This window comes from Sitodiplosis mosellana, unplaced genomic scaffold (genome assembly GCF_009176505.1).
Source record: "Sitodiplosis mosellana isolate CC-2019 unplaced genomic scaffold, AAFC_SMos_1.0 Smas_scaffold_6197, whole genome shotgun sequence".
Classification (NCBI taxonomy): Eukaryota; Metazoa; Arthropoda; class Insecta; order Diptera; family Cecidomyiidae; genus Sitodiplosis; species Sitodiplosis mosellana.
This window is the reverse complement of record NW_022601438.1, coordinates 870,490-890,011: the sequence shown is the minus strand read 5'-3', so window position 1 is coordinate 890,011 and position 19,522 is coordinate 870,490. Positions and strand designations below refer to the sequence as shown.

Genomic DNA, 19,522 nt, shown 5'->3' with positions numbered 1-19,522 from the left:
CACACACACACACACACACACACACACACACACACACACACACACACGGCATCTAATTAACTCATTCTGAAAAATTGTAGTTTTACGTAGCGTAAGCAGATTAACAACATTAAACGGCATTCTTTGACGCCGGCAAATCGCTTTGAAGAAAGTAAATACGAACTGCAGGTGGAGTGGTTTCACGCACAAAATCATACAAACGAAATTTTCAGCAGTTTTTTCTTTTTTTTTTTCAAATGAAAACGTGACTTGAAATAGAAAAAATAATATAAAGAAAGCTTTTATTATAAAATGAATTACCACAAATTAGATATTCTTTTGTTAGATGACCGAAATTAGATGAATTTAATACATATTATTTTTTTTGGAAAGCTACACTCCATAATTCTCCTCCCGTTGACTTTGAAGAATGCGGAAGCGAACAGATTCTGATTTTTTTTTGTCACCGGGTGTTATGTGGATACCAAACAGAAAAAAACAACTGTGAACCACTTATAAAACGATTATTTATTAATTAAACGATGGTATCACGTTGAATATGCGATTAAATCATCGCGAATGTTCTGCCAGAAAAAAACAATTGGCCATTTTCTTCACATTAAATTAGAAAATCATTCCATAGTAGAAATTCGGACCGAGATCTAATAATTTAAGGTTACCAACACAAAGAATCCCGGTTGACGAATAGTCTTATAGCAGTTAGTGTCAATATGATTGAAGTTTTATGAGACTTCGGATGAAGTATAAAAATAGCTGGCAAATGCGTTAGAACAACACAACGCATGAAAAATATCGGATAAATTTATTTGATATTTGAAATTTATATAAATAAATTTATGTGCAACCAACCTCTGGTCTAAAATTCAACAAAGCCAAATAATCCAACAAACTGAATTTTTATGATAAAATAAATGAAATTTCATCGACATTGTGTAATATATTATATTGAGACTTGAAAACTTCTAGCACATTGAAACTACTGACATTTTCATTCTCATTCAAATCTGGCAATATAGCCAACAATGCCATATTGGTGTGATCAGCGTTCTTTAAAGTTAGTTTTGTGTTTCTTCTTCCAAATTCGTTAACATCAAAAACAACAACAGCCAAAAAGTAACACCAAAAAACGGCAATTATTTCTCGATTTCGTTATATGACGTCTTTGAATTCAATGTGTGATTGTTTCGGGGGGTCTGAGGATTGTAAGAACAATAAAGTAATATTTACCTCGTCGGACTTCTAGAAAAATATTCATTTGAGTTGGCCGACGTAATTAAAATATGAAGGTGAATCAACTTGACGAAGACGCTACCTGTAACGTATATGATGCATGTGCCATCAAGATTATTCGAAGTCTCCAATTGAACAGGGAACAATCGCAACAATTCGGCTAGAACACGGTGTTTAAATGATAATTTTGATTACCATACAAATGTTTGTTCGTCTTGAAATTTGGCTGTGCCTGTATTCTCTTCGTTGTACGAGGTAAGTTTTGCGTACGAATAAAAGATCGTTCGATGTGCAAATAATTATGTCCCAATCGAATGGATCGTTTGAATAATGTGCGCGCGTGTCACTTCCAGGAAAAATAATGTTAAGAAAGAACAAAGATGTGAACGTCAACGATGGATTTTGGGACGGAGACTCCTTCACGGAGTCAAAATGCATTTTTATGAAGGGAATTTCAAATTGTACAATCGATTCAACAGCACCTTAACCTTTTTCTCGTCGACATCGTTGTCTTCTTCTTGATTTTCTTCATCTCCGATACAAAATGCGATACGCTTAAATGTAATGCAAAATAGTGTAGTGTTGTTGCTTCTTTTTCGGCACATCACAGCATATATGCAGATGATTCCCATTTTATCGAATTCATGGATTCATTTGTGTTGTCTTGAATTTAATATTTTACGACCACTTATGCAACAGGCAATTTAAATTTGTGCATTTAAAGGCAAACGCGGCAATAACAGCAAACGTGATAATTTCCACAATAAATAATCGGTTCTGGCAAAACAGACGCGGCAACAACAACAACAACTGCATCCAGCATTTGATGGAAAAATCAAAAGAGGCGGAGTCAGACGGAGACCGAATGAGAGAAGAGTCATAGATAAAAGGTCTTCTTTCAATAGTAAATTTCAGACAATTGCACGATGACTTATGTTCGATTGATTTACACGAATTTCAAATTTATAAAGCAGAAACAAAAATCACATGCGAATCACCGCATACAACAAACGAACTCTGTTTTTATTGGATCACGTCAATTTTACGGCTGAATGGTTCGCGAATAATGAAAAAAAATACAGCACGGCCGCAATTGATTTGTCTGCATAAATTATCCTTTTCAATCTGAACGTGCGTGCTTTTGATATTCAAATTAAAATGAAAAAAATAAGAAACATTGAACATTCGGTCTACTAGATTGTGTGACTGAAATAAGGATTGAGTTTCATTTTGACGGCCTTTCGTATTGGCTGCTTTTTTTGCTAAAAAAAATTCGAAAAAAGAAGTACAAACGATAATCATCGATTAAATTGTAGAACAGTTTTACTAAATTGCATCTGATAAAAGAAGTCACAAGGTTTCCGCAGAAGAACAATAAAAACGGCTTTTAATCAATTTATTTATCATGTGCAGCGGGTGAGCGTGAGTGTGCGCGCGTGTGGAAAAGTCACAGAAGCTCCCACCCCCACTTGCTCATTGCACTTATGATTCCGTCCACTTCACATTACCTTCGATACCTGAGCAATTGTAATACACAACAACAACAATAACGACGAAAGATGAAACGAAAAACCATATATTGTTTGCTTACAGCTGTTACATTTTGTACGGTTACTGTTTCATATTTGTCCCATCCCAATAACAAATGCCAGCGAATGCGTTCATATACACAGGTTATAGATGCTGTTGCCGTTGATGCTTTACCGCCACTGCTGCCGTTTTTGTTGTTGCAGTAGTTGTGGCTCAATGATTTCGAGAATTGTATACACTCAACACTGAAAATATCTGTTGGAGGGTATAAAAGACGGTACCGAAGAGCAGACAGCTAACAATCGTCATATCGTCTGTACCGTGTACAACATAAACGATAAGGGAATTTAGCAACGAGAAAGAAAATTTACGCCGAATTTTCCCGTGTGTTGTTACCAAGTTTGAAAATCAATTTTTCACTATTTCACGATTTTGAGAGTCGCGTAAGGAATTCAAGCGTGCCATTTCTTCCAATCATCTTTTTTTTTTCAATCTTTTACAGTTGTTTTTAGAACATTCTTTTTGTCCTTTCGTTACCTATGTAAAGCGATTGTATTTTGCTTATTTTGATCGTGATTTGAATTTTAGATTCGAAGCATTTGTGTTTGTGTTCTTGCTGTGTGGTGTATTTTGACAAAAAATATATACGATGAAATTCATTGTAAGTATATCAAATGTCCGCAAGAATGATAAACCGTTTCCGGAGCATTTGAATTGTTGTAAGAAAATATTGTGTGTTCTTGATTCTTTGCGATGGCGAGTGATTCATCATAAAAATTGTTTGATATTTTTTTTCTTCTCCTTCATTCCAAAATATTGCGAATAGATGAGAAATCGAATTGAATTGATGCGGTGTGTTGAGAGAGTTGTGACACCTTTTTATGCATCAGCCGGTGTATCAATAAGGTGCTACTACTGTTGGCAAAGTGTTCATTTGCCCAACAAGAAGCGTATCAATTATTATTAGTATATCATTGTCATCCACCATAGAAAGACAGAAAATATATGAAAAAGTGTTAATAGGTTTTACGACCGCTGTTCATCTTGATACAAAACCTTAGTCGCATCTTTCGCTTTAACAATTGCGCTAAACAATGTGATATCATTTATAAAACTGCCTATGCAGAGTCAACTAAATCAAATTAAATGGCCACCTTTTTTCACATTCGACCTCGAATCGTGTGGCCGGCTGTATTCGCATGATAATGTGTTCGTCTATCGCTTGTGATTTTCTTCGTTTAAAGTGTCAGATATTTCAAGTGCACGCCGATTAAACGAGCGATAAGACAGCGAGAGAACAAAAGGCATACATATTTTGTTTTTTTTTTTAAATCCAAGTATAAAAAAAACTACATAGCTATTGCATTGTTTCCAGAGAGAGAAAGAGAGAGAGAGATCACATTGATATTATCTTAATGTTCTTAAAGCATAGACCTTAATATGGTCATGGGCAATCTTCATATCATCACATTTGGCATTTACGGCCAGATGAATATAAAAAAATTGTTTAATGAAATCGAATGTGAATTAAACGAACTATTTTCAATTACTCTCGTTTTATTTAAGAGTTCATTGCGGCTTAAATTGTAATCGGTTGTTATCGGCATAACAGAACGAAAGATGACAACGACGAAGACGAACGAAAGTATTTTAAATGGACCATCTGGTGATGATATGTCTAGTGACCTATTACAAAATCATAATTTGGCGCGCTGTTCTTCATCCATAATTTTATTCATCTTCATTTTACGCCAAATTGCCGATTCCGATGGTTTAGCTGAAACGAATGAACAAATGAGCGAGTGAGCACATGCACTATACACAGAGCATGCAGCTCTGCACTGTACTGCATGCTCGCCATATTGTTTCAATCATACCTCCGTCTGTGTCTTTCTCCCAATTAATATCATTGATTATCACTTGTTGAGTGAGTGCCTTATTTAGCGTTATGCAATAATTGGATTTTTATTTAAACGCCCATTTTTGTATCATTATCGATTGCATTGTGGCTATATATTGCTTGATACATTATCATCATTTCACTCTTTTGACCCAAATTCGTTTATTCTTCTTCTCCTGGTTCGTTCTCTTTTTTTGCGCTAAAACTTTCTATCAAACATGTGTTTTCCGATGGCTGAGCATCTCAGCATTTCGTAAGCTACGGATATATCCGAGCATATCGACGACGCATACTGTATAATACAGAGATGCTCAGCCATCGAAAAACACATGTTTGCTTTCTATTCACTTTTCAATTTATTTTGATTCTCTTTTTTCGACAGATACTTGCCATTTTTGCTGTCATTACGCTCGCTAATGCACAAATACGCCCAATTTTGCAATCAAGAGACCGAGATGCAATCATTTTGAAGCAAATCTATGAACCCAATCCAGACGGCTCATATGTATACAGGTTAGATAGTTTTATTAACGAATCGCTTTCGACGTTTGTTCGGTCATATTTGCTGGCGATTGGTGGCAACACAAAACGTACCAAATTAAATTCCCTTTAATTTACCATATAAATAGCTATGAAACGTCGAACGGTATAGCTGCTGATCAAACGGGCTATCTTAAAAATCGCGGAACTAATTTAGAAGCACAGGTAATCGATATCTTTTGTTTATGCACAAATAATACGTTGTTCGTTATGAAATATTAAATTGGATTACTATGATTTGGGTGAATTGAAGGTTGTTCAGGGATCATATAGCTACACTGGTCCAGACGGTATCTTATACACAATTAATTACATTGCAGGTGAGTAATATTTTCGAAATTTTGATTTTGAATTTTGCTTTCTAATGTTTGATTTTAATTTTCAAAAATTGCAATTTCTCCTAAATGTTCAAATTATTTTAATTGCAGACGAGAATGGGTACCGAGCATCGGTGAGTAACATGTTCAATTTTTCTTTCTTTTTCCTTTTTTTCTAAAAATTTTGTCGTGAATTTCATTACAATTTTTTTTCCTTTATTACGTTCCATTTTAATCTCCAATGTGTTGAACTATTTTAATTTTTCAACAACCTAATTCAAACTGTTTTCTCAAAAAAAAGGGAGCACATCTACCAACACCGCCGCCAGTGAATATCGGCAGACAAGTGCAACCAGTACCAGTGCAACCAGTACGATACTTTTAAACTCAAAACATTTGAAACGCCAACAAAACGGCCAATTTCATATACAAAATAATAATCAAACATATCTATTTACTTTTGGAACTCCTTTTTTTACTATAAAACTTTGTAAATTGAAAATTAAAATTGTTTCAAAAAAAAAATCGAATGAAAAGACGAATACAGGTGTAAACAACTGTGATTAATTCTAAAATGTGAAAGTTCTTGATTGAAATTCAGATTTTAGTTCGATTTTGAAGAAGAAACATTGTCTTTTATTGGTGTAAATAAAATCTTTTTATAATGATATTCGCAATATGCTGTTCTTTTTTTCCATAAAGCTTTTTTTACCTCATTTCATTTTTGAACACGGTTCATATTTGCAATCTCAAGCTAAATACGAACGGACATTTTCCTCAATGTATAGTTCAACCAGCTAAGACTGCGATCGGTGGATAGAAGTGTGGATAGCGGTATATTCTGCCGTAGGGATGCCCATATAAGCTATAGCCCGAGTAACCATATCCAGCACCAATGGGAAAAATTCCAAAATTTCCAATGCCTCCTCCATAGCCAAGTCCTCCAAAACCAAGACCAACTCCGACTCCACCAAATTCACCAAATGTTGGGCTCGGTGCTGAAGCGCTCAAATAGGCACTACACACCAAAAATATGACAACAAATAAACACGACTGATTCATTTCTTCTGTTAGGCTCGAGAGCTTTGAAATGCAAGCGAATATCTTTTCAATCGATTTACAATGAATTCTCGCGCCAAACGACCCATCTTTTATATACTTTGTGATTGTTTATGTCAAAATTTGAATTGATTAGTACGGGAAAAATTCAAAAAATTCAACTAGACCTTGGACGGAACTTGACTCACTTTCGAATTCTTCTTGGTGCGAAAGAAAAAAATTCCGCCTTTATTATTCAAAAATTCATGAATTACGGTGTGTTTTGAGCTATATTCAGAATATCCACTCATATTCACAGATATTCAGTCTTTATTATTTGACAGTTCAGGAGTTCTCATCAGCCGCCATCTTGAATTCGTCGCCATCTTGAAAATTTTATTGAAAATATTCACAAAATTCACAACATTCACATATAATCGAAATTTTGACGATGATTCAATGAGAAAAATATCCACAATATTCACAAATATTCATATTACTCAAGCCTTGAATGAAACCCCTAGCTGAGGATCGTATGCATTTCAGTACGTTAAAATCAGTTTAACGCTTCTATGAGATATTTTTGTCGTAAGTCATGTTATAAACATCACAATTAGCACATTCACACACCACATATCTATAAGTGAGACGTAAAAGAACGCAAGTTTGTCCAACTTCGTAGCAATAAAGAGAAGTATGTTTCATTACAACTAATAATGGTTAAAAGAATGTATGTTCGTTTTTGGCGGGTCCTCGCGGGTTTCCTAGGTTTCCGCAGAACTGATAAGAGATAACAACTTAGTGTCTTCGGCAAAGTTGTATTACTCGAGGTCTTCTATAACATTGCTGAAGACAGTTACCTCTTATCTCTCATCAGTTCCGCGAAAAGCGCGAAAAATGATGAGAAAAAAAAGTTCTATATGAAATTTGCTTTTTCGTGTGCGCGATTTGTGCGCAAATCATAAGAGATAAGAGTTACCTGTCTTCAGCAATGTTATAGAGGACCTCGAGAACTACAATTTTGCCGAAGATAACATGCTGTTATCTCTTATCAGTTGCGCGAAAACCGTGAAAACCACGGAGGCTAGACGGTACTACAACATACTTTCTTTTAACGCAGATAGAATCAATAGAAAACATACTTTTCTTTTCAAAAATATAAATCGAGAAAAAAACATACATTCTTTACGTCTCACGAATAGATATTTGATCCTATTTAATTTCAACCGCGGGTGAAAAAAGTTGTCTTTTTTGTTTTCGTTTTCCTTGTGACCATTCATATGCGACGTCAACGATGTCAATATAGAAATTCACGAAAAAAACGTGGGTAGCCAGGTGTCAAGACCAAAACTATGCAGGATCGATTGTATTTGCGTTTTACGTTCGTCGACCGATGAGTAATCAAAAGTCGTCACAAATTAATTAACGTCATCCGACTCAATTTGAGAGACTGCTTCGAACAGTTTGAGCTGCTAATCAAATCATTGAAAATAGTGCATGACAATGGGCAACCATTCATGCGCACGGTGATCAAAAACTGCGCGCCAAACAGCACAAAACTGTAAAAATAATAGGGAAAATTACACAAATTAGGAGCCGAATAATTTATTCGCCAAACGAAATATGGATTACGAATGGAAATCAAATTGAAATGTGTGGGTAAATGTACATGGAAATAACCACCTCACAAATTGGTACACAATCACTGCATTCATTGAATTGCGCGAGCCCCGATTTTGTAGAGTACACAGAGCTACAAAAATACAATCAAATCGATTAGAAAATTATTCATAATTCATTTGAAATACGAAAATTCTTATTAAACTGTCGATTGAACGCAGAAAAAAGCAATTATATCGAATGGAAAAAGACAAATGAATTAATTGTTTACGCGGCAAAATCGTCCCGAAATTCTATGCTATGTAACTCTCACCTCTTTGCTTTCCAATACACAATGACATATCAACCGGCTAACAAAATATGCCAAGCAAATGTCAAAATGTCATGTCGATGTGATTGGCGAATTCGAATACACACAAAGAGTTGTAGCTCGGACTCCAGATTTTTCTGAATTAGCTAAACTCAGCACCAAATAAGATGCAACTCGTCGTTTCAGTGGATTGTGTGTGGCGAATATTCGGTTTGGAAATCCGTTGCCGTTTGTAAACAAATAAGAAGCTGTCAACTTTGAAGCGGCCAATTCAAATGTAAATATTCACCGCACACAATTCAGATTAATACACATGTAATGAAAAAAAAAAATGTTTCTTCAAACTTGTAAAAATTTAATTCGAAAACCAAAACTGCATTTATAAGAATATTCGACTGAATTAGCTTAAATAATCTTCGGGAAGTCTAATTCGATGAATTGATCATACTTCTTTGTTTGGCCAGATATCACTTCAAGCTGCACATCGTACTGCTGATCAAAGCCTAAGTAGCTGTCGGATATTATGTAAACGGTATACAAATAACGACCTGTAGTGATGATAAAGAACGAATATCGAAATTGAATTAGCTTTTTCTTTAACAAAAATTGCAATGGGCATGCATTTCGATTTGAATAATTGTTTACCAATTTTATTTGGTGCGTTGAATGTGACCGAGTGAATGCTATTTGTATTTCGGTACGAGCATCGTTTCAGAGCAATTAGTTCAGCTTGGCTGGGATCACCCAATATCAAAAACCATCCTTCATCTTTGATTTTCGAGAATTTCGGACAATGCACTTTTGGAATGAGTGAATCGGTCTTCTTTCGGTCTTTGCTCAACCGATGCACGTATCGATGGAAATTCGCCCGAATGGTGTACTCCTGAAATTGATATTGATATTATTATTATTATCCAAAAATGTGTGTTTCCAAAAAATAATCAACTCATTGTACAAACCGCATTAGAATGCATTTGAATCCAATCATCTTTTTTCATTGGCACAGTAATTTGTTGTACGGCATCGCTTTCATCGTTCCGTTGACCGATTGCACATAAATCAACATCTAGCGTTGGCATATCACATAAAACCTGATAAATTCGCTCAATCTGTGCCTCTTCAAAGTCTTCACGCAGTGGGCCGGCTAATTTTTCGTACTTTTGCAACACATTTTCTTTTAGTGTGGGCAAAGTGAGAATTGATTCCCTGTGGAAAGAGTAGAAATGATAAGAAAAAAATGAAATTGAAACAGAATTGAAAACATATTGTAGAATTCACAATTTCATTCAGTGAAACTCCAAAGGATGGTTTAAATTTGTTAAACTCTATTGATAAAAAAAGGTCTTCAAAGAATAAACTTACTTGATGGGAATTCGTTTGAAACATGGAATATTGAGCTCTTCAACGTATGGCAGTGACAAAACTGGTGAATCATCATACCATCGCCCTTGAATCACACATTGCATTAGTTGTTGAATGCGAATCACTGTGATTAGCCACCCTCTTTCCGCGCAAATATCGATCATTGCCTGAAATGAGCCAGAAATCAATTATGTTTTTATAAATAGAATGCTTGCTACAATTCACATATCACTTTGATAACAAAAGATTCGTGATAACTTCATTCACCTGTAATATACGTAACGATTGGTCGAGAACGGATTTTGTATCCGTCAAATAATCAGAATTTGGCAGTGGAAGATGTGATAAATGTGCTTGAATCAACAGGAATGTTTTTGTGTGTGGTGAGTCACATGTTAGCGGATCAACACTGAGCCGGCAACTTTTCGAAAGTTCACTGAAAACAAAAATACAAAAATATCGGTTAGATTCAAATGATTTGGAACCCATAAAATCTGGTCGATTCACTTACATATTGTATTTGTCTTCATTATGTCGGCATGGTTGTGAATAGAATTCGTAGGCGTTGCTCATCGCCGACAGTACATTCTCGAATGTCATGTCGGCATGTAAAACATCGGCAAAATGTCGCATACTCTGATGCGACAGATAATAATAGGATGAAATTCGTCCCATCGATGTTGGATAGACATGCCTTGAGTCCTCTGGGTCGATTTCAATGCAACCAGCATCGGTGAGCGTTTGTAGTACCGATTCGATTAATTGTGACAAAAATCGATTCACATCCTGTGGCTCAATACTTGCCAAGTCATAGTAAGTTGGATTACGCATTAAACGTCTAAAGCAATACGTCCACGTGAAATAATCGAGAATACTTTGTTTCGTTTGTACGGTGCCCGCTACAATTTCAGCATTCACGTGATCCGGTAAAACGTTGAGCAGGTGCGATTCAACGGGGAATGGATCGTACAGGAATTTCTTATAGAAATTCTTTTTGACATCGTGAACTAGCACAACGGCAATACCTTCGTTACCGAATTGTGGCCGTCCCGCACGACCCATCATCTGTAGCACATCCGTGATTGGCATATCGACATATCGCTTCAATTTCGGATCATAATACTCAGTTCCTTTGACAATGACCAAATGCGCGGGTAAATTGATACCCCATGCTAATGTTGCTGTTGCGACTAAAATTTGTATTTTCCTATGCAGAAATAGTTCTTCAACGGTTTTCCGATCGTGTTCATGCAAACCAGCGTGATGCAATCCAATGCCAAAGGCAAGGGTTAGTTTGAGATTGGCGTCTTTGATCCCATCCAAAATTTGATCCATCTCATGCTCAAGCAAATGCATAAATTGTTTCGGGTTATCTTCACCGGCCAAAAATGCAATCAAATCGAGTGCAGTTAATCGAGTTTGTCGACGCGATGAGACGAAAATCAATGCCGGTGTACATGGTGAATATTGACGAATGGCTTGATATGCAGGACGATTCATGGTCGCCATTCGTGGGCAATAGTGCTTGCCTGGGAATCCAGAAATGTGCACAGAGAGTGGCACAGGGCGAACGGATGGCTTGAAATTGTATAAACCCATGTCTTTAATTCCAAGCCAGTTGGCTAAATCACGTGCATTTGCGAGAGCGGTTGACAGACCGACGATGCGAAGCGTTCGTTTTGTGTGAGATGCAATGAAATTTGTACGCGAAACGATGACCTGAAATTAGAAAAGAGTTGAAATTGAAATATCATCGTAAATCACATTCGGAAGTTAATTCTCTGAATTTTCGATAGTCACCTCAAGAACCGGACCACGATCTTCGCCCAGCAAATGGATTTCATCGATAACAATGAGTGCAACATCTTTGACATATTCACGTGTTTGCCACGAACGACTGATACCATCCCATTTCTCTGGTGTTGTGACAATCACATGACTATCACGTATTGCTCTGGCATCCGGTGTAACATCTCCAGTTAGTTCGACAACTTTTCGTCCGAGTCGTTGCTCCAATCGATGCTTCCAATCGTCGATACGTTCACGTACCAGTGCTTTCAACGGCGCAATATAAACCACTTTTCCATTTGGATACGTATTGAATACTCTAAATATTGCAATTTCGGCGGCGATTGTTTTTCCTGACCCCGTTGGAGCACCCAACAGTACATTTGTATCGGTGTGATAGAGGCAGTGGAAGATTTGCGTTTGAATTGGATTGAAATGTGTGAATGTGTACAGCGATTCGTACCGTTTGTTATTCAGAACGGTGATTGGCAAAGGTTGAAGCGGCAACAGTTCTGTGTGAGGTGGATGCAATTCCGGCAAAATCAAGTGTTGGAAACTTAATGGGAAGTACGTTTCACTTCCAAGCCATCGATCGCTAATCGCTCTGATATAGTACTGCGGTGGTAATGGTTCACGCAGTGGAATTGTCACCACTAATTCTTGTGGCTCTTCGGAAAATGCTTGTTTTCGTGTCAATTGGAAATATTCCGAGTGATAAATGTAATTACTTTCCGGGTCTTCGATCCAAATCCAAAATGGTTCGGCAAATTTACCATGAACACCATCGTTCCACCTAAAGTTGGCTCGAATGAAAATTCGGATTCGCAACACGGTTCTTGTTATAGGATGCAGTGTGGCGTCCATTTCGATAAGTGGAAATTCGTTGGCACATTTTGCAATAAAGGCTCCATTGCGTTGATTACGAAGAAAATCACCGATTTCCCTGGCATCCGAAGAAATAGAATTGTTCTATAAAATTCAAAACAAAAATATGAAAATGTTACTCACCTAGCATCCATATCGCGTAGCGCCATCACACTGACGCCACTGTTTTCAATTTTATCAATCATATCAAAGCCGATTCGGGTGAATTGTCGTAGCGGCGTTTGATAGTCCCACATCTGACGTTCGAACATTTTGCTCAGCATCAACAGTCGACCGGCCAAGATGGCATTGTTCTGATGTAGTTGAATGGTGAAAAGTGCTCGAACAATGCGCACGGCATTTTGTGTAATGTACGATAAATCCGATATCAGTGAAAATGCTCGAACTTGACCACGTGACAAATATGTTTGCATCAAAATATTAACTTTTCCGTGTATATTTGCTGCGCCACCCTTCGCCACCACTTCGCAATAATCATGGGTCAAATCTTCTAATTCATCCAATTCCTCGTCTCGAACTTTTAACTGCTGGAACTCCTGGGCCAATGACATCATGTGGAAAATTTCCGGTTCGGACATAACTGGCTGCATATTTTCATTGAAAACTTCGACGGTTGCATATTTGATGTAAAAATGTGATGCTGTTCGCCCTAAATCGGTTGGATGCAAATCACCCGTTCGCACATTGTACCGAATCATCTGTGCCTTGTCTAAATTTTGCGCTGCGCATATTATCAATGCTCGTCTTTTCTGTTCTAACGTTGGATCTTCCATGACATCTTCATAAGTCATGCCATACACTTGCGGGTTCAATCGCATTCTCACAAATAGGTAAGTGTAACTAAGCCATTCGATGGCTTCTTCAATGTTACAAATGGTGCCCAACGTGATTTCAGCATTTAAATTATCGGCCAAACAATCGATGAAGTTCGATTCAATGGGAAATTGATTTGTGAGGAGCGAGAGGTAATGAGTTAATTTGTTGTGTGCGGTAATGATGATACCAAGACCGGATTTTTCGAATTGTGGCCGACCAGCTCGGCCAAAAATTTGAAGCACATCCAGTATGCCGAGATCGACAAATGAACCGTGTTTTGCGTCGTAAATTTCCGTTCCTTTAATAATAACCGCATGGGCTGGTAGATTCACACCCCAAGCGAGTGTTGCCGTACATACAAGCACTTTGATCAGTCCTTCGCCGAAATATCGCTCGACCATCGAACGATCGCTACGCAACATTCCTGCATGATGCATTGCAATACCATATTGGAATAATTCGTTTAGTTGCTTATTTCGACTGTTGGCCATCGAACGCTTGGCCAACCCCAATTCCTTCGATTCATCCGGTGCAAATAGAGTTAAATGTTGCTTTTGTGTAGCCATCTCACGAAGAACGTTTGACGTTCGTACGGTTGCATTTCGAGCATGCACAAATACCATTACTTGATAGCCTAGTTTCAATTGCTCCACACATTTGTCATAGCAAACAGTGTCCATTTCGGCCAATTGCTGCATCGGTTTTACACTCTTGACACCAACAAATGTCTGTTCGAGCGGGACCGGTCTGAAGCGGCCATCGAAATAAAATAGTCCAACCATTGGATTGACGCGCAGAAACCGAGCGACATCAATGTAATTTGGCAGTGTGGCTGATAAGCCGACTATTCGAATCATATTCTGGGTGGATTCAACGAGACGCAATGTACGAGCAACCAATGCTTCCACGACTGGGCCTCGTTCACCATGCAACAAATGCACTTCGTCGATAATCAACAGCTTTACGAGACTGATCAATGCCACGTCACCGGCACCTTTCCGTGTTATCACATCCCATTTCTCAGGCGTTGTGATTAACATTTGCGTTTGTTGTATCTCCTGTTTCGTAAGTTGCATATCTCCCGTTAACTCTCGAACACTGATTCCTTGATGGGTTGTCAATTTAAAATTATTAGTGCAAAATTTAAAGAAAAATGAAAATTTTTCTATGCTTACCCAATGAGCCGAGCCTCTTTCCAAAATTTTCCACCATTTCAGCTGCCAGTGCTTTCATCGGGGCCACGTACACAATTTTAAATTGATCCCGATGTATTACTCCTTGATCGGTATGCGATCGAATGGTGTTGATGATCGAAAGCATAGCGACATTTGTCTTACCCGCTCCGGTCGGTGCACAAATGAGCAAGTTATCATTTGAATGATAGGCCCGTTCGAACACAACGCTTTGTATCCGATTCAGTTCTTTAACTCCCTTGAACGCCATTTTGCCAATTTCATCCAAATCGGTGATTTGAATGCGTTGTTCGCCTACTTTTAAGTCAATCGGTGCTGTATTCGCGGGTAAATTAATTTCTTCATAGGTTTTATTATCAGTACGCTGTGTAGATTCAGGCAAAACCAGCTTGGATCCAGCCACAAATCCAACATGAGTCCGTGCTTCCATTTGACCATCAAACACATATGGATAAGTGACCTTTTTGGGTGCTTGCGTCAGCCAGTTCATTGCTTCCGATGGTTTTCTTGGTTTTGCTAAAATCGGCTGATTCTTTATTGTATTTAAAATTTGTTGTTGCTGTTGCAATTTCAAACGAGCCACACCATAATCACAGCTACCATCGTCGTCGTCATCAAGCTCATTTTCCATGGCCGTTTTCTGTGCCGTGAATATTTTTTCCAATTTTTTCTCATCTTTGCGTACCTTTTTCATGAGGCTTAGCTCTTGTTCCGATTGAACCACAACTTGAGATGATACAGCCGGTTGCGCGGACTTTGTCCTATTTACCACGCCACATTGTTCGGCCGTCGCTGCACGTTCGTACATCATATTGACTTTGTCGTCATTTTCAATATTTTTTATGATCCCCTTTCGATTCTCCAAAATGGTCTCGAGAATTTCGAATTTATCAAAACCCAACAGTTCGATAAGTTCATTTTGCAGTTCGGCATTGGATTTTTTCGATTTTAAAACAGAGAGCAGCGACTCAACCACCTCGTTGTTAACATGGGCTAGCAGCCATGTACGATTGTACGTAAGTTTCGGCTGAGCAACTGATTTAGTGCTATCGTATCGCATCGAAAATGATGTCGACAATCCACTCTCGTCTTTTTCACTCATCGGCTCTGGCAAATCGAAACTTTGTAACAATTCCATGCTTTCGTTATCTACATCTATACCTTTTGGCATGTAAATTTTTATGTTGTTTCCCCAACGTTTCGTTTCCTTTTTGATAACTGCTCCTTGTTCGTCATTTTTTTCTTTGATCTCATCACGAATGACATGCAATAAATCTTCGCTCAACGCGGCTTTCAAATCACATACGACGGAACATATTTTATTTGCATGCTGAGAACTGATTTTTCCAAAAATCACCTTCAATTCGCTTAAATGCCGAACCATCACAATACTCACGTCAATGAAGAATCGAAACAGAAATATCGCCGCATCATTGATAACAGCGCCGCTTTCATCGTCTCCTAGATGGTCCGGATGTAAACAAAATCAATGAAAGAATAATTTCAAATCAGTGAACAAATAAAGTGTTTGATAATGAATTCCCTTATCAATTTAATTGAGAAAATAATTACCGATGAGATTTCGTGTCAAATTCCATAGATTCTGTAGAAGCTTGGTGACGTTATTCAATTGATTTGTATCGTTGGCAAATTTCTGCTGCACCATCGTTTTGAATTTGTTCCAAGAGATCGTTCTGAAAGCGAAAATCCATTATGAAAGACATGCACGCAAACTAATAAAATTAAAGAATCTTTCATTCGATCTCATACTTGGCTCGTTCATTTTCCTCATGCCACAGGTTGACCACCACTTGATCGGCTTGATAATTTATGTTCCGTTGAATGTCTAGCCTAAGGCTAGCTCGTAACGAACGAGAAAATCGTGGCAATTGATCCATTTTTTTCTATTCTATCTCTCTCTATGAACAATACACAACTCGTTTTATTCGCATGAAACCAAAGAAATTTCTAACCAAAACTACAGATAAATAAGTCAATTCGTTTGCCGACGTGTTTTTTTAAACAATTTACCCATGTATCACAGAAAAATATTTCACAAAAATATTGCTGCAAATTCGGCATTAACAATGTGTTGTTTTTCTCGTTCAGTCGCTATGAATGTGGATGTTGACAATTCGATGCGACAATACAGCAGCAGCAGCAACAGCAGTAGTGTAGTGTGCCGCTGTCAAACTGTGATAAGTTAGCGTGAAATGTCAAAAGCAGAATAGACGCGTATCCAGTTTTTGTGTATTTCACAATACTTACGTTATTCGAAGCAAGAATATGTATGTATGAAAGGTGAATCAACAACACTTGTTGCATGCGATTTTGATTGGCTCTTATGGCGAAATTCAAGAAAATAATTTAATGCGCAATTTGTTGGTCTTGTTTTTATGATCATTTTTTATTGAACTCTTGAAAATGAATGAATACAAAATTGCCTTAAGAACGAGTAAACATCCGAAACTTTGTAATTATTCAACGTGAAAATTTTGGGCAAATTTTAATATAAAAAATAATAATAATATTTGGAAGTTACAAAATAACATATTTTCTTTCCTATTTCAAATAAGATTTCTCATGATTTTTTTTCTCTAATTTCTAAGTTTTCTTTTTGAGATATTTTTTGTGTTATTCTATATTTTTATTGGTCTTGTTGTTGGATTAAAATTGACGGCAGCTGTAAATACATGTAAAACGCATAGTTGATCTCATATTATATGAAAGAAAATGTGTGAAAATCATAAATTCCTTTTTTTTTCGTTGAGTTGACAAACAATCTCACATTTGGAATATGGATTAATAGGTGGAGAATAAAAATACATAAACAAAAACTGCGACAAATATAGCTAGAATGATGACCAATGGCCAACGAAATTTTTTCTCTACCGCAGACCAAGCGGATGGCTTTTGTAATTGTTGCTGTTGTTTGAGTGAACCGATTGATTTGTCCCGGAAACGGTCACCAACTCGATTACTGCCATAGACTGATGAGCGATATTCATTCAAGTAAGCTAATGTTGTGGACTTGGGTGTTTTGTAATCGTATGTTGTTGTTGATTGTTCTGTGCCTGGCAACTGTTCGGCTTTTAGTTGAGCGAGTCGTCGTGTAAAATCGCTCAAGAATGGCGTTTCAACCTTTTTGAGAATGTCCTCATTCGATTCTTCCAATCCGTGTGTATCATGCAATGGTGATGCGTATGTTGTGTAGCGACGTTTCAAACCGGTTGTATCTTCGACTGGCTTTTCGCTTGACTTGAAACTGGCAAAATTCGTCGAAATTGATGGGCCAACCTGTAACGTTTTACGACGATTATCAGCCGATGCAAAGATTTTGGTGGTTGGTGTGCTTGGTTTGCGAATTTTCTCAAGCAAATCGGAACTGTATTCAGCGTCACTGTTGTCATTCAACAATATAACATCATCATTTTGTTCGATCAACGGTGGAATTGTGTGTTTGTATGACGTGGTGACAACCGAACTTTTCGTCAACGATGGTGATGGTGATGTGCGAGTCGTTTTTCGCCGAGTTTGTTTCTCAGCTTCTTCAGCCGCAGCGACTAAATCGTCGTCAGACGCATCAGCAAAGTATGAAATCGGCTCGGGTGGTGGTACTGATTTTCGGCCCGGTGACTTTGACCGAACTATAAATGGGAAAAAGAAAGATGATGTATTAGTAAAATGGATATAAAAACGTTTATTCGATCGTTGATAATGTCTTGTCCTGTTTGTTTATCGATTTCATTGTTGACTGATAATATTTGGTTCAAATACCTACCGGGGGCTACTTTAGCGGGAACTTTGTCGATTACAACGCCATTGACTGGCTTTGAAGCGGTTGCTGCAATGGTTGCTCGACGGTTGCTAACCGCCTTCGGTTTGTTGATTTTCTTCAATTCAGCATCCGATTCGGCGGATTCTTCGGCCGATGAATGTTTTACAACGTTAACTGTTTCACGTCGACCTTTGGCTGGTTTTGTCGGCACATTCAGTGCGTTCCGTAGTTTTTTAATCAATGCATTTCGTGTTGTATCCGTCACTGGGAAATTTCCAATATTATGCGATTTCAATTGTTCACGCAATTCATTGTTGCTCAATGCTTCGAAATTATCCATTATAGTCGCGTTGCTTTCTGTTGATCTGTTACATACAGAAATGAAAAAAAAAATTACCACACAAAGTGACTCCGTTTGTCTTTCCGTACCATGTGTTGAATGGGAAAAAACTATCCAAAATCTATCAAAGCATCAACACTTACCCAAATATAAAAACAATTTCAAGTAAAATCAAACACTTTCACTAAAAATTCAACGATAAAAACAGTTAAAACTCAACGCTTCTTCTAGTCAAATGTTCAGATGTCTACATTTAAACAAGAACCAGAGTGGAAAAAAATTTGAATTTGATTTTTTCTTGCCAGTTACAACGACCAAATGACATCGAATGACAAACGAATGCTGTGTTCTGCCGCTTTTGAGTGGAAAAATGGTGTAGAACGTAACGCTAAAGCGAATTCCATTTGCGCGCTCATTAACGCACCGCAACGTCATTTGCTCATGGACATTTCGTTTTTTTTTCTGTTTGGTGTTTCGCCACACCGACAGATGGCTCTAATTCAACATGTATCTATTTCGAATTTATGATAAATCATTATGACTAATTTACGCTGTGTGAGAACATTTTCCTGATATAGAAATACATCGTTTGGGTTAGTTGCCAATTGGGTTTATTTTCATGGTTTAAATTACATTAAATGTTTCCTTAAATGTCATTTCCATGAATATTCGGTTGCCTTTTTTCATCTTCATTGAAATCAAAACGAAAATTTATGAAAAGAAATGCACAATTCAAATTTCAAGTTCTATTTTTTAAAAAATGTCATTCGAAAAAAACACTCAATAAAAAAATTGTATGGGATTTCAAAAATGAACATCATTTCTGGGTGATTGTTTGAATGGTCTAGACGTGATACACATTTCCAAGCCTATGA

The 19,522-nt window shown here is 37.4% G+C and overlaps 3 protein-coding genes across 11 annotated transcripts; 1 reads left to right on the top strand and 2 right to left on the bottom strand.

Moving 5' to 3' along the window:
• The first annotated feature begins 3,048 nt into the window (after positions 1–3,048).
• Positions 3,049–6,198, top strand: LOC129577520 (endocuticle structural glycoprotein SgAbd-2-like). The gene is made up of 7 exons (XM_055464754.1): positions 3,049–3,203; positions 3,349–3,421; positions 5,043–5,173; positions 5,290–5,365; positions 5,454–5,520; positions 5,629–5,651; positions 5,819–6,198. The coding sequence occupies exons 2-7, from the start codon at positions 3,410–3,412 to the stop codon at positions 5,900–5,902; spliced, it is 393 nt and encodes a 130-aa protein (XP_055320729.1). The 5' UTR covers positions 3,049–3,203; positions 3,349–3,409; the 3' UTR covers positions 5,903–6,198.
• A 638-nt stretch (positions 6,199–6,836) lies between these two features.
• Positions 6,837–16,946, bottom strand: LOC129577502 (activating signal cointegrator 1 complex subunit 3). Of its 9 annotated transcripts, none has more exons than XR_008689009.1 (14): positions 16,300–16,724; positions 16,102–16,223; positions 14,512–15,990; positions 12,644–14,441; positions 11,648–12,578; positions 10,359–11,566; positions 10,115–10,283; positions 9,848–10,014; positions 9,445–9,691; positions 9,131–9,368; positions 8,934–9,033; positions 8,239–8,308; positions 7,736–8,114; positions 6,837–6,941 (listed from the first exon to the last, which is right to left on the bottom strand). XR_008689009.1 is itself a non-coding variant. In XM_055464714.1 (14 exons), exons 2-14 carry the CDS (start codon positions 16,425–16,427, stop codon positions 8,037–8,039), a joined length of 6,735 nt encoding a protein of 2,244 aa, XP_055320689.1. In that variant the 5' UTR covers positions 16,428–16,497; positions 16,561–16,722; the 3' UTR covers positions 6,837–8,036. The 9 variants fall into 9 exon arrangements, 7 of the variants coding, with proteins under 7 accessions (XP_055320689.1, XP_055320690.1, XP_055320687.1 ...); XM_055464714.1 differs by having other exon boundaries at positions 6,837–8,114; positions 16,300–16,497; positions 16,561–16,722; XM_055464715.1 differs by having other exon boundaries at positions 6,837–8,114; positions 16,300–16,448; positions 16,561–16,722.
• LOC129577512 (otefin) lies at positions 16,908–19,075 on the bottom strand. The gene is made up of 3 exons (XM_055464736.1): positions 18,791–19,075; positions 18,311–18,672; positions 16,908–18,176 (listed from the first exon to the last, which is right to left on the bottom strand). The coding sequence occupies exons 2-3, from the start codon at positions 18,645–18,647 to the stop codon at positions 17,332–17,334; spliced, it is 1,182 nt and encodes a 393-aa protein (XP_055320711.1). The 5' UTR covers positions 18,648–18,672; positions 18,791–19,075; the 3' UTR covers positions 16,908–17,331.
• Between the last annotated feature and the right edge of the window lie 447 nt (positions 19,076–19,522).

What these genes read in the sequence shown, in the direction of transcription:
- LOC129577520 (XM_055464754.1), top strand. An exon ending in CACAATTAATTACATTGCAG is followed by an intron (nt 5,521 to 5,628) that starts GTGAGTAATATT and finishes TTTTAATTGCAG; the next exon opens with ACGAGAATGGGTACCGAGCA. An exon ending in AGAATGGGTACCGAGCATCG is followed by an intron (nt 5,652 to 5,818) that starts GTGAGTAACATG and finishes CTCAAAAAAAAG; the next exon opens with GGAGCACATCTACCAACACC.
- LOC129577502 (XM_055464712.1), bottom strand. Translation starts at nt 16,427, where the DNA reads ATGGATCAATTGCCACGATTTTCTCGTTCGTTACGAGCTAGCCTTAGG. An exon ending in GAGGAAAATGAACGAGCCAA is followed by an intron (nt 16,224 to 16,299) that starts GTATGAGATCGA and finishes TTTCGCTTTCAG; the next exon opens with AACGATCTCTTGGAACAAAT. An exon ending in AATCGTTACGTATATTACAG is followed by an intron (nt 10,015 to 10,114) that starts GTGAATGAAGTT and finishes GGCTCATTTCAG; the next exon opens with GCAATGATCGATATTTGCGC.
- LOC129577512 (XM_055464736.1), bottom strand. Translation starts at nt 18,647, where the DNA reads ATGGATAATTTCGAAGCATTGAGCAACAATGAATTGCGTGAACAATTG. An exon ending in TCCCGCTAAAGTAGCCCCCG is followed by an intron (nt 18,177 to 18,310) that starts GTAGGTATTTGA and finishes TCCCATTTATAG; the next exon opens with TTCGGTCAAAGTCACCGGGC.